Source organism: Trachemys scripta, chromosome 2, assembly GCF_013100865.1.
Source record: "Trachemys scripta elegans isolate TJP31775 chromosome 2, CAS_Tse_1.0, whole genome shotgun sequence".
NCBI lineage: Eukaryota > Metazoa > Chordata > Testudines > Emydidae > Trachemys > Trachemys scripta.
Genome location: NC_048299.1, coordinates 38,323,309 through 38,339,977, shown reverse-complemented (window position 1 = coordinate 38,339,977; position 16,669 = coordinate 38,323,309). Strand labels below are relative to the sequence as shown.

General features: G+C 40.8%; 1 protein-coding gene across 2 annotated transcripts in view; it reads left to right on the top strand.

Moving 5' to 3' along the window:
* Window positions 1-16,669, top strand: part of SLC39A12 (solute carrier family 39 member 12) — a 38,320-nt gene that overhangs the window by 5,609 nt on the left and 16,042 nt on the right. For both annotated transcript variants that reach the window (XM_034760331.1, XM_034760332.1), the window contains exons 3-6: window positions 685-966; window positions 3,636-3,843; window positions 9,530-9,732; window positions 14,462-14,633. In XM_034760331.1, the coding sequence (XP_034616222.1) occupies window positions 685-966; window positions 3,636-3,843; window positions 9,530-9,732; window positions 14,462-14,633 (865 nt within the window). The remainder of the gene's footprint in view (window positions 1-684; window positions 967-3,635; window positions 3,844-9,529; window positions 9,733-14,461; window positions 14,634-16,669) is intronic.

The window sequence follows — 16,669 nt, the reverse complement described above, 5'->3', positions numbered from 1 at the left end:
CTCTTCCAGGACTTCCCACTACCACCCCACACAACCTAGGTTGCAATAGGCCATCACCCACCGCCCCACAACCCTCTGGAGCAGGACCCAACCCTGACCCTGGGCCTATTTACTGGGTCGTGACAGGCCATCAGTGTTTACAAATGGATCCTGACCAACCACTGCCTCACACTGATATAACTCAGGTCCAAATTTGGATTTTTCTGGTCTTCATTCTGCAAACCCACACAAATGCAAGTGGAAGCCTTGCAGCAGTTAAGGTAAGGTAAAGCACTAACTGTAGTCCTTTGAACTGAGGGCCAGAATTAATGCCTAGTGATGTCAATGGGGGTCTGTAAATGGACTACAACAGTCCCGAGTGGGAGTAAGTCTTAACTCCTTTGGGCATCTGCCCCCTTGCTCACAAGCAGGCACGGTTTATGAAAGGCAGCATGGAGAGTGATTTGTCAGCCATGCAGCAGCCCTCGTTACTGCAAGATTGGATTTCCATGTGCTTCCCTTGCTGTCCCTATTGCTCATCACATTTTACCGTATACACACCCCACTCTGCATCTGTGTAGCCTCAAGACCAATCTCTTCAACATAAAGTTGAATTCTCCTACTCTGTTCTCTAATCCTATTTTCAGTAGAATAATAGTGACATGTAATTTGAAACTAATTTCCATTTGTTTTAATTATTTGCAGTGCCTTGAACCAGATGCTTTATTATTAATAGCTGGTGGAGATTTTGAAGACCATCTCAGTGAAGAAGTATTCCAGAGAATTTCCCTCATTCTTCTCTATTATATTATTCATCAAAGAGACATCTGTTCTTCAGAGCTCAGTCTGAGTAACAAGGATTATAAATTTTACCTACACAGTATGCTCAGTTTAAGGCGTGATGAAGACTGCTATTATTTCTCAAGGAATGAAACTGAAGACATTTTGGCTGCAATAAGGCAACATTTTAAAACTCCTGAAAGCCAGGTAAACACATACCCCCAGCACTCCAAAACACTTACCAAAGATCTAAAGGCTAAAACCTAGTTCTGCCATCAAATTGCAGTCAAATAATATGGTCCCTAGGAGACCATACCCACTTGGGACAAATAAGAGCAGCCCCTTGGCTGATCTAACCTGCCCTGGAGCTGAAGCTGGAGAAGAGAATCAAGTTTCTGTAACCAGTTCCCTGATGGTCTTTCACTGTGCTACATCCATCAGATACTGGATGTAGCAGGGAATCTGCCAAAAGATGTGGCTGTTTCTTTGACATGCCAGATACATCTGAAGCTAATCTACCTACCATAGTCAGTTCCTCCAGCAGAAAGAGTCATCCAAAGAAGACTAAACTTACGTTAGGAATGGCAAATAATGTATTCATTATATTTAGCTGTAAAGACCCTTTTAAAATCAGGAAATCCATGGCAGGTATAACTCACCTAGTATTTATTGTTATTTATCTATGTCAGTGCCTAGGGACCAAGCAAGAATGGGGCTCCATTGTGCCAGGCACTGTACAAACACAGAATGATAGACAGTCCCTGCCCCAAAATGTTTACAATCTAAATACATCTATTATCCTTACAATGTACAGTAGCCAAAACCACTTACCAGATTTTCAAAGTTAGAGACTTGTTATAATATATATATTGACCTGCTGTGAAAAGTTCATCAGCCCTTTGGATGCTACAGGATCAGACTCTGTCCTGGTCTGATGTTGACTCTCCAATTCTTCTTTTCTTTTCCATCTCACTGCTCTTTAATTTACACCACACAGTAGTAGCAGCAATCAAGGCAAATGGAAGATTGCTAGAAGCCACTAGCTATGCAGCATAAAGCAGAAGGCCTGCAATTCCTTTCTCTTCATGTGCTTTGTGTAATCTTTTCCCGTCATAAATTATTCATTGACTAGTACAGTTGGTTCTAAATCTCACTGAAAGTGCCGATTTCCAGGAACTCAAACAGTATCTCGGCAGCTATAAAGAGGCATCGGTGGGTATTTGGCTTGTCAACATGGAGTAACAATCCATACAGCGCTTTACAGTGTTGTCTATTTGTTTATACTGGCAGTGCACTCAGTATGTCTGTTTAGAGTCTGTGATTTCATCGTTCACAGAAAGGAGAGTGGGGAGACTCTTTGTCATAGGTAGTGAAATCATTACAGCCTATATAATGCTTTGAATCACAACATCTGTGGCTAGGAGAAAGGGTAGTGATCCAGGGGAAGAAAACCATTTTGGTCAGTTTTTAAATGTTATGATTGTTTAAAACTTGTTTCCTTCTCACCATAGCAACTAATATATTCAATTTGGTAGGAAAGAAAAGTCTTCAGCTTGTATGGAGATATATTGGCAGTGAATTTGACATTAGAAATACTTGCTTTTCTTCATGGTGCACAGTGGCGTCCTGGTTCGGGATTGGGGCTCCTAGGTGCTATGATGATACAAACAAATAATAATAATAATAATTAATAATTAATAATAATACATGAATAATTAACCAGCTAGCCATTAGCCAAGGCGGGGTTACATGTGTATGTGTCTATGGCTGCTGTCTATGTAAAATGGACACGCCACTCAGAATGGTGCGCTTATGAGGCTGCAGCACATTTAAGGCAAAATGAAAAACTGGCCTTAAAGGTCTCTCATTCACAGCTGGACATGAAGACCTGAGCTTCATGCACAAATATGCTCACACATTTACAGAACTATGTCTGTGCACATCTTTACTGCAATGACACATGCAATTACTAGGATATTTTGATGGCTAAGTACACTTTTACTCATGCAACTGTGATAATTACATGTGCAGCTGAACTAAATGGACATGGAAACATAGGCACACAAGTAGACACTGGAAATCAATTTCTTAAAATTGATCTCATACATTTCTTCCTTCTTCATCTTCTTTGATTACAGTAACTTAGAGGTCCCAGGCCAAGATCAGGGCCTCACTGTGCAAGGCACCATATACATATGCTGTAAGAAACAGTCTCCGCCCCCCAAGAGACTGCAGTGTAACTAGATAAAAGAAACAAAATGTCAGAGAAAGTGAATGTTATCACCCCCATTCTACAGATGGGGAGCTGAAACACAAAGGTATTCGGGGAATTGCCCAAGGCTATACCTGAAAGCTGTGGCAGAGCTGGGAATTAAATCTAGATCTGCAGTGTTGCAGTCCAGTGCCTTAACCACAACATCCACTTCTCTTCTTCCTCTTCTGCCACTTTTTGGGATTGTACTGGCTACACTCTAGGCAGCAAAAATCTTGAAGAAAAAAATTAAGCAGAAATTGCATGAAAACAAAAATAAATAAAAATAACTTAAAGTAGCTAATTGAATGTGGTGTTTTTAACTGTTGCCTCAAGTTCCTTCCCTTCCTTCCCAAACTGGCTTCCTCCCCATTACATGACTGAAACTGATCACATGTTGGTCTCTAACCACCTCTTCATAGCATAATCTCAGGTCCTGCATTCCATTCTCATTCCCTTTGAGTCTCTTCTGCTTTTCATGCTGTTGATTATACACTCTGTCCTAACAATCTGTCCACCCTGAGCTTCTGCAATACTGTGTTCTCTTGCTTCTTTTCCTGCCTATCTGATGATTTACACTAATGTGACCAAGAACTGCTTAACTAAATTTTTATTCTGTTTGCAGTGTGTTGATGTAACCGTTCTGGAGAAAGAAGCTGCCATATTGGACAGTGCCGGTGCTGATGAAAATACACTTCCTCGCCTGGCTGCTACAATCATTACTTTGGCTCTCCAAGGAGTCTGCCTCGGGAGAGCAAGTTTACCCACCCCAGAATTCTTTATAAAATATATTTTCAGTTCTCTAAACAGCACTAATGAACTCCAAGTAACAGGTAGGGCTCTGTATTTCAGGTTTGCCTTTTGTGTCAGTACATTTTAGGTACTTCTGAAATCAGGGTTTGAATCACTATTTCATCATTTGTATTTGATAGGTAGAACTCTTCTAAATGTAAAAAGAAGGCTGGGAGACAAGCTCCTTCTTTATTTTGAAAATCATTTTGGGCACTATAAAATAAATAATAATAATCATATATAAAGTGACCTCAGTTTGCCTTCGACAGCCATTTTCTGGAGATTGTATCAGTAGATGTAGACTGGGACACGGGGAGCTTCTCAGGGCAGATGAAGTTTGTTCACCCTGTCTTGACTGGATGATTTCTGATCTTTACTCATAGCTCCTTTATGTATTATTTTTCCCTACCCACTTTCTGAAGTCACCACCCTCCAGTGAGACTGGGACATGTAAAGTCCATTTGGTATAGAAATTTCACTTCAGTTCTAAAAGATCTTTTGCCAGATGCAACTCAACTTAACTACAAATAAGTAGGCCCAAGATTTTTTTAACTGGGCCTAAAATTAAATAATCTAAACAAGTAGCCTCATTTTCAACAGTGTTTCACATCCATCTCCCATTACGTTCACTGGGGAGCTGCAGGATGCTCATCCCCTTTGAAAATCAAACCACTTATTTAAGTGCCTACCAGGGCTTTAGGAACTTAACTTTAGGCCCCCACTTTTCCTTGTTTGTGGTTCATTGACTAATGGTAGCTCTTTACAAGGATCTCAAAGTGCTTGAAAACATTAATTAATCTGTGTGATGTACCAGTGAGCTAAGTAAGAATTAATATCCCTATGATGTGTATATTGAATCACAAGGGGCCAAGCGATCCCAGGTATGGTAACACAAAAAACAAGCTGCGTGCATAAAAGAATTCAAGCATCTTGACTCTTAGACCTGTTCTCTAATTCATAGATCACACTCACTCCCATTAACCCTGGTTATGTAACAAACACTTTCCCTTAAAAAATGTCAGTGTAGAACTCATAAAATAATTGACTCATGACAATGAACAGAGCCAGTTAGAATGCAGAGAGGCACTGTGCTATTTAAGTAGCTATCAAGAGTGAAATCCAGATCGGGGCCACGGATGTCAATCACAAAACTCCTGTTGACTTCAATGGAGTCAAAATTTCAACCACAGAATCCAGAGGATATATTTAACCAGATTGGAACAATGCCAGCATATTTTAAACCAAAACTCATTGGCATCCCTCTTTTAAATATATTTACATTTCAAATATAAACTGGAGAAAAGGGCTAGAATTGGCAGCATATAGGAAAAAATGAAAATAAAGTTGATTACAGTGACAACTTTTAGAAAGAAGCTTTAGCTGACTTCAAAAGTATTTTTGCTCAAGAGAAAGGAAGTAAATAGAAATCTTAGCATACATTTTTCTTTAGGAAAAAGTTCTAAATTTCTTTTTTCAAGCACTGATGGGGACAATTGTTCTAAATAACAATTTTCAGAGTAGCAGCCATGTTAGTCTGTATCCACACAAAGAACAGGAGTACTTATGGCACCTTAGAGACTAACAAATTTATTAGAGCATAAGCTTCGGATGCATCCGAAGAAGTGGGCAGTAGCCCACGAAAGCTTATGCTCTAATAAATTTGTTAGTCTCTAAGGTGCCACAAGTACTCCTGTTCTTTTTGCTAAATAACAATGAAAGTTATAAAACAGGGGTCGGCAACCTCTGGCACGCGGCTCGCCAGGGTAAGCATCCAGGCGGGCTGGGCCAGTTTGTTTACCTGGCACATCTGCAGGTTCAGCGACCGTGGCTCCCACTGTCCGCGGTTCGCCACTCCAAGCCAATGGGGGCGGCAGGAAGCAGCGCGGGCCAAGGGATGTGCTGGCCACGGCTTCCCACCACCCCCATTGGCCTGGAGCAGCGAACCGTGGCCAGTGGGAACCACAATTGGACGTAGCAGGCAAACAAACTGGCCCGGGTTGCCAGGTTGCTTACCCTGGCGAGCCGTGTGCCAGAGGTTGCCGACCTCTGTCATAAAACCAAGTATTGCCATCATGTGGAAACATTCTTAACATCTGTTTGGTAGTGTGTAGCGGGGCAGTAACCCCGCTCCTGCCCTGAAGGGCTTAAACAGCCCTGGGAGAGGACTGTGGTAGGGGAAAACCTGGGCTGATTGGGGAAGTAGCCACAGCTGGGCCATGCCCCAATCAGGTTGCAGCTGGCCCTTATAAGAGGGCAGTGGACCAGGGAGCAGTCAGTCTCTCGCTGCTTTCAGAGAGAGATGGGTGCCTAGAGTAAGACAGGGCTGGGGAAAGGCCAGAGGGGCTAGGGAGCTCCAGGCTGGCAACTCCCCAGGCTGCAGGGCCTTGTCCAAGGCCCCATAGAGGTACTGGGTTGCAGAGAAAGGCAGGAGGTCCAAAACCCCCTTGCCTGTGATGAGTGGCTTATACTGCAGTCTGCCCCAGGGAGCAGTGGCTAGTTGGTGACTGGCAGTAGCCTACGACTGAGGCGAGGTGGGGATAGGGGGTGGAGGTTCCCCGGGGAGGGGAGAACCTAAGAGTGAGGGGTTACTGTCAGGAGCAGCACCCCAGATAGCGGGGCACTGGAGTCCAGGGAGGGATGCGGGGGCCAAGCAGCAGCGGGACACCGGCCTGCCAAGGGCACTCTGGAAGCTGGAGAGCTAATTCCCTGAGATGACCAGCAGGAGGCGCCGCCGGGGTGAGTCCCGCACCGCTACATAATTAAATACCCTATCTAAAATTAATTGGTGGGCTCAGCCCAGTTCTTAATGGACAAAGTCTCCATTTCACAAAAATCACCACAATGACCCTAATTCTGCAAGTTATTCCATGTTGGCCCATGGCATCCATCCACATACAATAATTTGCAGGATCATGGACACTATTTATCAGTACCTTGTTGATGATTTCAGCAGAGCTATCAATGATTATATGGCCACAAAGGGTGAACTGCCTTCTTATCTCTTAGAGATCGTCAAGAGGAAAACATTAATGTGGCAGTGTGGAGAAGTAACTGCTTACTGTATAGGTGACTTCATACTCTAGAGCTGTCAAAATGGGATCTTCGCATTTACTAGAGAAAAAAGTTATTTAAAAAATATTGTTAAATAAATCCTCAGTGCTGATTTTCAATAAATATTACAGCACTGGGGAAGTTCAGAAGACTGGAAGAAAGCTAATGTTGTGCCAATTTTTTAAAAGGGTAAATGGAATGACCCAGATAATTACAGGCCTGTCAGCAAGACCTGGGCAAGATAATGGCGCAGCTAATATGGGACGCAATTGATAACAAATTAAAGGAGTGTAATGTAATTAATGCATATTAGCGTAGGTTTATGAAAAATAGATTCTGTCAAACTAACTTGATATCTTTTTTGGTGAGATTACAAGTTTGGTTGATTCCTTACAGAACTCTTAGTATTTTATTTTGAGTTGGTACCACACAACATTTTTTAATAAAAAAATAAAATGTATGTTAGGCAATATTTTGATTGGACCAACTTCTGTTGGTAAGAGACAAACTTTCAAGCTTACACAGAGCTCTTCTTCAAGTCTGGGAACCCGTACTCAGAGTGTCACAGCTAAATACAAGGTGGAACAGATGGTTTAGCATAACATATTTCAAGGGACCAGTCAAGGTGAAGTGGCCCGTTAACACCCCTCCAGTCATATGGTAGAAAGAAAGGGAGGGGGGGGAAGGCAGCTCGGGGGATGGGATGGGGGCTACAAAAATAAACGAGCGTTTCCAAGCTCATCATTAGAAGCAAGCTCCCCAAAGACCCAGAGACACCACCTTAAAGCTGCAACAGACCCTGCCAGAATTACATATGCAAAATCTGTAGACATATTTCCACTGCCATGATGATCAACACCCCCATCAACACACTTTCAAGATCCATGGCACCTACACATGCCTATCATATATGGTGTACCTCATCCAGTGTGCTAAATGCCTCAATAACAACTATTTGGTCAAACCAGACAATCATATGCTCTTGAATGAACTCACATAGGAAAATAATAAAAGACAAAAACTCCATCTCACCTGTGGGTGAACACTTTTCACAAAACATTCACTCTATATCTGACCTCTCAGTCCTCAATCTCGAAGGAACTCTGCATAAAACTTCAAATGATGAGCCTGGGAGTGTTGATTCATAACTTTGCTAGCCACTAAAAATCATGGAGTGAATAGAGCCACTGGATTTATGGCTTATTACAATAGTGTATAACCCACTAACAGCCCCCCTGCCCTGCTTCCCAAGCTGCCTCCCTCTTTCCTCCATCTTGACAGATCTTCACGTTGAATGGTCCCTTGAAATATGTGGTAACTGCTTACACTAAACAATCTGTTCCACCTTGTATTAGGTGTGACACTTTGAGTACATTTCCCAGATCTGAAGAAGAGCTCCGCGTCAGCTTGACAGCTTGTTTCTCTCACCAACAGAAGTTGGTCCAATCAAAGATATTACCTCACTTACCTTGTCTTTCTAATATCCTGGGACCAACATGCCTGCAACAACAATGCATGCATAAAATTTACATGGCACACAACAAATGGATTAAAAACTGGCTAAATGATAGGTCTCAAAATGTAATTGTAAATGGGGAATCATCATCAAGCAGATGTGTTTCCAATGCGGATCCACAGGAACTGATTCTTGGCACTACACTATTTAATATTTTTATCAATGACCTGGAAGAAAACACAAAATTGTCACTGACAAAGAGTGCAAATGACACAAAAATTGAGATTGTGGTAAAAATCACTCATTCAGAGCCATCTGGATTGCTAGGTAATCTGGGCACAAGCAAACAATATGTGTTTTAATATGGCTAAATAAATGTAAATGTATATATCTGGGAACAAAGAATGTATGCCCTATTTACAGAATGGTGGACTCTATCCCGGAAGCAGTGACTCTGAAAAAGATTTGAGCTGAACACAAACTCCCAATGTGATGCTGTGGCCAAAGAGGCTAACGTGACTCTGGTATATATAAACAGGGGAATCTTGAATAGGAGCAGAGCTATTATATTATCTCTGTATTTGGCACTGATGCAACCACTACTGTAAAACTGTGTCCAGTTCTGGTACCACAATTCAAAAAGGACGTTAATTAATTGAAGAGGGTTCAGAGAAGAACTACAACAATAATTAAAGGGTTGAAAAATATGCCTCACAGTGATAGACTCAAAGAGCTCAATCTATTTATTTTAACAAAGAGAAGGTTAAGGGGTGACTTGATTGCAGTCTGAAAGTATCTACATTGGGAACAAATATTTAATAATGGGCTCTTCAATCTGGCATAGGAAAGTATAACATGATCGAATGGTTGGAAGTTGAAGCTAGATAAATTCAGACTGGAAATAAGGTGTACATTTTTGACAGTGAGAGTAATTAACCATTGGAACAATTCAGCAAGTGTCATGTTGGACGCTCCATCACTGACCATTTCGAAATCAAGATTGGGTTTTTTTTCTAAAAGATACACTCTAGGAATTTTGGAGGGAAAGTTCTATGGCCTGTGTTATACAGGAGCTCCAACTAGATGATCACAATGGTCCCTTCTGGCTTTGGAATCTATGAATAAGCTATATTTTGACATTTTGAACAATTGCTATTTCATCTTTCTCTTTAATTTGTGTTTATAATGAGGTAACAACACGTTTTCTAATAAATTCCTAGAAATAGACCAACTCCTAAGCATGCTGAGGGATGGAAAGACCTGCAACGCAAATGGACAAATGTACAGCCACAAAGAAAGACGTCATGGCATGACAATCAGAGATGTTGGATATTTAAATATTCCACTCACATCAAGACAAAAGAATGGGGAATATATAAGTGGTTATCATGAAGATAATGAAAACACTGCTGATTGGGATCAGGTTAATTTATTATTTACTATTCTTACCAACAGTTGGAATCGGATGTCAATTACAGAAGTTCAGGTTGGTTTGCAAATATATAGTACAAAGAATAAATCACTTCAACAGGTAACATTTATGAATTTTGTGAATTTCTAAAAGTCATATATATATATATATGACTGGCCTTTGTGCTTTAGACTCCAGTCAAAGCAGCCAGGACATATCTGATGACTTAGGCTTTTCTTCTTCTTCTTTGTAACCCAGACCTGAGGTATGGTTGCAGTCTTCTCCCTTTTCTCCTCTGGGGTTCCTGTGTTCACCTATAAGTCCACCGGGTGCCTCTACCCAAGGAAACCCCTCCTAGTGCAAAGAACACAGAGGGCCTGTTTGTTGGGAAAATTCCAACACCCAACTCACACAGAGCCATGTTAGTCACAGCACAATAAAATAAAATAGCTATCACAAATTCCACAATAATAAAACAGTAACTGGGGCTTTGTTAGGTATGGGTAACACAAGTGAGAGGAAAATGGAAAAGAGGAGTAGGATAATAAAAGATAAAAACAACAGTACATAAACTCTACCACCTTAACGTTTTTTGGACAATTTATTTAGGAAGTTTTAACAAGTTTATAAATCTTTGATATGTAAATATCAGAAACAAAATATCCCTCCTAACATTTACAGCCAATAAAAACCGTACTGTGCTCCCTCCTAGCACCTGCTTAGGCAAATAGTTTAGGCTCAGGCTTTTGGTGGGCAGTACAGTGCTGAAATCAGTGGCCGGCTTAAAATGCAATATCGAATTAAATAAAGTCTTCACGTCAAGGATGGTAAGATTGTTCTTGTGGCTCTCTGGTCCAGATTCAAATGTGCAGTTAGACAGACTCTTGGTAGTTTGGCCCCGACTCTCCTCAGCCTTTTGGGTTTCTGGTCTCTACAGAGATGACACTAATCAGTGTCCCAGAAATCCCAAAGTCTTTCCTTGGGAGGAATGTGGAGGGTCAAAGGGTCCTCCCGGGCTGTGTAGCTCCTTTCCCTACTACACTGTCTCCAAACAATACCAAAAGTAATATTTCCATACTGAACCCTTTGTCTCTGATTGGTTCTCACAGTGTTCCTTTTCAGTTCTGTCTCTGGCCTGGACCCCAGGCAATCTGGGAAATGGAGTCTGAGCCTCTGTAGCCATTGTTGCTGTAATACAGCTGCAAATCCCCTATAGGCTTAATGTGGTATTTCAGGAGTAGCTCTTCCAAAGGGGTTACATTTTTTAATAATACATTTTAAGATGATTCAAAGCTTGGTGGTTCTACTATCTTGAGTGGATAAAAGATGTACATTTGGCTTTCATTTAGTGTTCATTTTATGATATGAAGATGACACAATTGCCTTCGGAGTCAATGCCATCCTGACAGTTGTTTAGCTGAATGATTTTATTTTTTTATTTTGAATTCATATCCCATCAGTATAATTATTTTCATTCTGCTGGACCTCAAAGGAGAGTCATGCCAATCAGCCAAGTAGATGTTTAAATCAAATGTGGCCCCAAAATAACTTAAATGAAGGTCATAGGACAGTAGTGATGCCAGGAATACAAGGAATATAATTCCCCTGGGCAGAAAGCCAATTTACAAAACTGAGCACTTTTTAGAACTTTTTTGAACTTTTGGACTTCCAAGACTGTCCTTGAATCAAAGGCCATGCATTATTCCAGGCATGGCAGTCAAGCTGAGAGCCAAAATATTTTTGTGTAGCCTTTGAAAGGTTATAAAGATACATTTGGAGAGAAGAGATTTGCCATCCTTTTCTGATATCTAGCTTCTATTTTTCATTCCATTTTTCTTCTTACTAACTATTTACATTTTCCTTGACAGATCGTTCCTTTAGAAGAATTTGTATTTGAATGTTATTGCTAATTTTATCTTCTGTTTTCCACACGTCCCTAAGATAGCCATTGTATTCCATTAGCAACAGATGCTGTTACGTGTAAGAAATGGACTGGTTTCTTGCTTGCTTCTGCCAGTTCAGTTAAGGGCTGTAATTTAGTTTTTCAGATATTAGCTTCATATTTTGATATATAATGCCAGAAAAGTAGGTCACTGCAGTCTTTTTAAAAATCAGCTTTGTCTTCAATGATTTTTAAAGTGCATATAAAACTTAAGTAAATAGTAAGATGAACTAATAAGAGCTATAAAATGTAGTCACTTAAAACTATGTATCTCATGTCTGTCTATATGTTAATGTATGGCTTCTCGTTAAAGAAATCTATGTGAGGGGAAAGGAAAGTCATGCATCTATCTGGTGTTTCATAAGAGAAAATGTTAAGCTCTATTTATCTTTTTCTGTATTATTCCCCTCAAAGACAGTATAGATTTCTTTCATTAATAACAAAGGCCCTTATCTTTTCATCCTCATGTTAAAAGGCACAGAGAAGCCAGGGTTTATGGTAGAAGATGCAAAGGTTCTAGTCACCTACATTCATTTGGAAGGGATATAAACCCTCGTGCTTCAGGGCTTAAGACAACTTCTAATAAATGGGAGTTAATAAAAATGTCCCCATAGACAGGTTACGCCGGAACTGCCTGCTGCAAGGTTTCTTGTACCTTCCTCTAAAGCAGCTGGTGCTGATCACTGTCAGAGTCACCATACTAAACTAGATAGACCTCTGTTCACAGTGGGGCAGTTCCTGTATTCTCCTGGTGGCAGGGCCACCTATGCTCATAGAAGACAAGGATCCTCAGGACTCATTGATTGATTGATAGTCCTTTATTCACTCAAACTGTTACTAAAGTCCAAAGAGAATGTTGCCTTGGTAAGGGATGAGCAAGGACAGAAGGATTTCTCCCATTATTTGTATTACTGAAGAATAACTAGAACCTTCTTTCATTTACATGGTAATTTTCTTCCTAAAAGAAGCCAAATAGTTTTATAAGTTTAACTTATAAATTGTAATTAATAAAACTTATATATAGGGGTCATTTCATCATTAGTGATATGCAGCCACCTTTGGGGTGAAAAGAACAAGCATTTAACAATGCACAGCAATGGGGACAAGAAATGAAGAGTACCTTTACTCTCTTCAATTCAGGGTGTATATATGTAGTCAGAATATAATTTCTTGAGCTGGAATTTTGCCAAGATAATGGAATTAGCAACCATGTTCTTATGAAAAGTATCATGCGAACTTTAATAAGTACAAATGATCAGGACCTCCATTTAATATCTCATCTGACCAATGGTGCTGTTCCCCTAGCATTATACTGGGGGACTAGTTCAGTTCTTCTGCAAAATAAAGAGTGACATCAGCTAAGTAACATTTCTGCAGCATCTAATTCCCTCCCTGCCACACACATACACAAAGTACTGACTCGGGCAGCAATATGGAAATCCATGTTGTACCTGAATTGATCCTTATTACTGTCATGTAATGAATGAGGATTAGAATGCAAAATCTTTAGTCATTGTATTAAAACATGCCCCTAAAAATAAATCTTAATACCAAATCTAGATTATCTCACTAATACTTGCCGGAGGTAAAAACAACAGGGCATTTTCTAAAAGTAGTAGTAAACTCTATGCAATGCTTAGTATATCTATGTTATGATTCAACTAGTAAAACTTTATAGCTTTAATTATCTCTATGTGTTATGAAGGGCACAGATATGCAGCACAAATACAGACTTCATTGCAATATTACCGCAAACTCTGGCTGCTAACTTCCAAACTTTGTTCCAAACATGCAAGTAGAAAGCCATGATGTAATGGGTGTGGTTTAATTAGGTTGCAATTTTACTCACGTAACCTATCTGGAAGTACCCAGCTATAAATCATACAGTGGGCAGGTCATCATTCCGGCCTCACTTGTTTCTACCTATCTGGGAGAGATGCCATCAGCTCTCCCCCTTCCCAATTTGTCTCAGCCCATTGCTGGGATCCTGCTGCCCTCCCCTCATATGAGGATAAAGGGAGGCGGGGAGGGGGAAAGAGGGGACTATCTCCCTACTGTACCAGATGTTAGGAGCCCACACCCTTTTTCCAGCTTCTAAGTAAGGCTTTATAACTTCCATTAGCCCGATATGTAGGGTGACCAGACAGCAAGTGTGAAAAATCAGGACAGGGGGTGGGGGGTAATAGGAGCCTATATAAGAAAAAGACCCCAAAATCAGGACTGTCTCAATAAAATCTGGCCATCTGGTCACCCTACCTATATGTTAAGAAGTACACAGACACATAGCACACATATAGACCTCACTGCAAATATCCGGCCTGCTAACTTCCTAACTTCTACTGACTCGTAAAGGGTCAGCAGGTGCCATCTTTGAATACTCAATAGCAGCAAATGCCAGCTGCTGTTAATAGTTTTAGCACTAAAAATAGTCTTGATTGAGAAACATGCTATACACATATTTAGATATAATAATGGGCCAGACCCTCAGGTAATGCAGTGGCTTCAGTGGAAACTACACTGACTCACAGCAGCTGAGGATCTGGCCATTGAAATGTGGAAGTGAAGATGATGTATAAGGTTTTCATCAATAAACAAAAAATTCATTATCTTTTATTTTAAAAGATGTAACCAGGAAGCAGAAATGGAAAATGCGACTTTTCTTTGGATCCACTTTTCATTTTTTTTTAAAGTTCATGATTCCATGTCATTTAAAAAGTCCTGCAAATCCGCATTTAACCTGATCATCAGACTCAGTTAATGGTATCTATATTTAGTAACCACATATCCTTTCCCACATAGGCTTGCTTCTCTGCCAGTGAGCTTGTGAAGATATTTTTACAAAACAGTCCTTCGTCCATTTCTAAGGAACATTTCAAGCAAATCAGCCCAGCGATCATTCAGCAACTACTGAGCTGTTCTTGTCAGCTTACAGAATCCAAGCAAACAAAGCTGCCACCAACAACTCTGGAAAGTGAGTTATGTTGCCATTGTGCAGTATTGCATTGTGCTAATTCAGCTGAAGGGTTGCAGGAGTTTAGCTTTCTGGAGCTTTTGTATTCATTAGTAACTAAAAAACAAAACACCCAGATGTTTATACACCAAAGAATTTCATGGTGTGCATGCTACACAGTACTATACAATGAGAAGTTCAGGGATCCAGCTCCCAGTAACTATTTCACTCTCTTATCCAAAGAACTCTCATTTGGGCTGATTTTTCTTCCTTCTTAGATGCTTGTCAGAGATACAGACAGTAAGTATAATGGCTATGGTGCTATAAGAGGCCCTCCCAGTAGTAGAGACGGGAGCCTACTTTGCCCCTGTTTCTCCAGTTTTACACTGGTATAACTTTTTTGGTTTCAAGTGGGATGCTCTGGCATAAAACTGGAGTAACACAATGATGAATCAGGCCTTGATGCTGTAACATCTGTTATTTTATACCATGATATGCTGAATTAGTGGTGTTAAGATGCTCTCCAGAAAGTAAATGTGTATGAAAAGTGCAGATTTTCACTTTGTGAAATTTGAACAGCAAAAGTAAAGGTTTTTGTGAGATGTTGTTGTGAAAATAAAAAATAGCAGCTTTTCAAGATCATCTACTGTCCTGTGCCAAGCAAAAATGAGCTCCAGGCTTTGTACACCTTGGTCTGTAGAAAGAAACCAGTTAGAAAAATTTCTCAGGGCACATATCAATCCATTCAGTGCCTATGTCTATTGTATTGTGCCTTACTCACCTGGTAGCTTGCCAGATCCATTGGGGGACTAATAAATGTTCCCCATGCATCCTTCCAGCCAGTCATCTGTCTGGGATAGAGCTTTAACTCCCTGGACTACAATTGTTGGTCAAGATGGTCAAGGATGCAACCCCATGCTGTGGGTGTCCCTAAAGCTTTCATTGCCAGAAACTGGGACTGTATGGCAGGGGATACATCACTCGATAATGGCCCTGTTCTGTTCATTCCCTCGAAGCACCTGGCACTGGTTGCTGTCGGAAGACAGGATACTGGCCTAGACGGATCGCTGGTCTGACCCAGTATGGCCATTCTTAGGTTCTTAAACAGAATTAATTAGGCTGCTGCTGGGAATGGACTGAACCACAGTTCCACATTGTACATTTGTACTATCAGTGTGCATTGATTAAACAACATGGTAGATCATTGGCTGGAAGGAGGTTTGTAGACATCCCACTAGTACTCAAAGGAGACAGGAACCTACAAAGTAGCAAGAGGTACTGAGACTCCCCAAAAAGAGTTATTTATTTTCTTCAAGCCCCTGTTACTATAGTGTCTCACACTCTTTCAAGTATTCATCCTCAAAACATCTCAATGAGGTAGTGAAGTACTATTATCCACATTTTACAGCTGGGATACCAAGGCACAGAGGGGCTAACTGACTTTCTAAGGCCACACAGGAAGTCTTTCGCACAGCTGGGAATTGAACAACAGTCTTTTACAGCTCAGGCGAGCATCTGAACCACCAGATCATCCTTCCTCCTCTAATGGTGATCTCTTTGGAGTGAAAGAGACCATGTGTGAGAGATGAAGGCCTTTATGAGCACATAGGTCTCTTTTCAGGATTAAGGCCTAAATTTGAGGAGTCTCCCAAAAGAGAAGACAGGCAAATGGCCTGATGTAAGACAAAAGTAGCCTAATGACCTGAACCTAGGACTGAGAGTTTCATTCCCAGATTTTCAGTTAGTTGCTGGTTGGTCTTGGGTAAGTCACTGAGGCCTAAGTTTTCAAAAGTGTCTGCTAATGTAGGGTGCCTTAGTGTTTGGGTATTTAACTGGCGTTACCTAGGATCCGATGTTCTGAGGTGCTGAGCACTCTCCGCTCCTGGTGTGTGGAAAAAAAATTTGATGCACCCAAATTAGTGGACACTTTTGAATATTTTGTCTTTAATTTCTTTGTGTCTGTTCCCCATCATGTGACTTACCTACCTCACAAGGGTGAAGGGTGTGGTATGGATTAGTTAGTTCATGTTGTACAGCAGCTTGAAAATGTAAGCGCA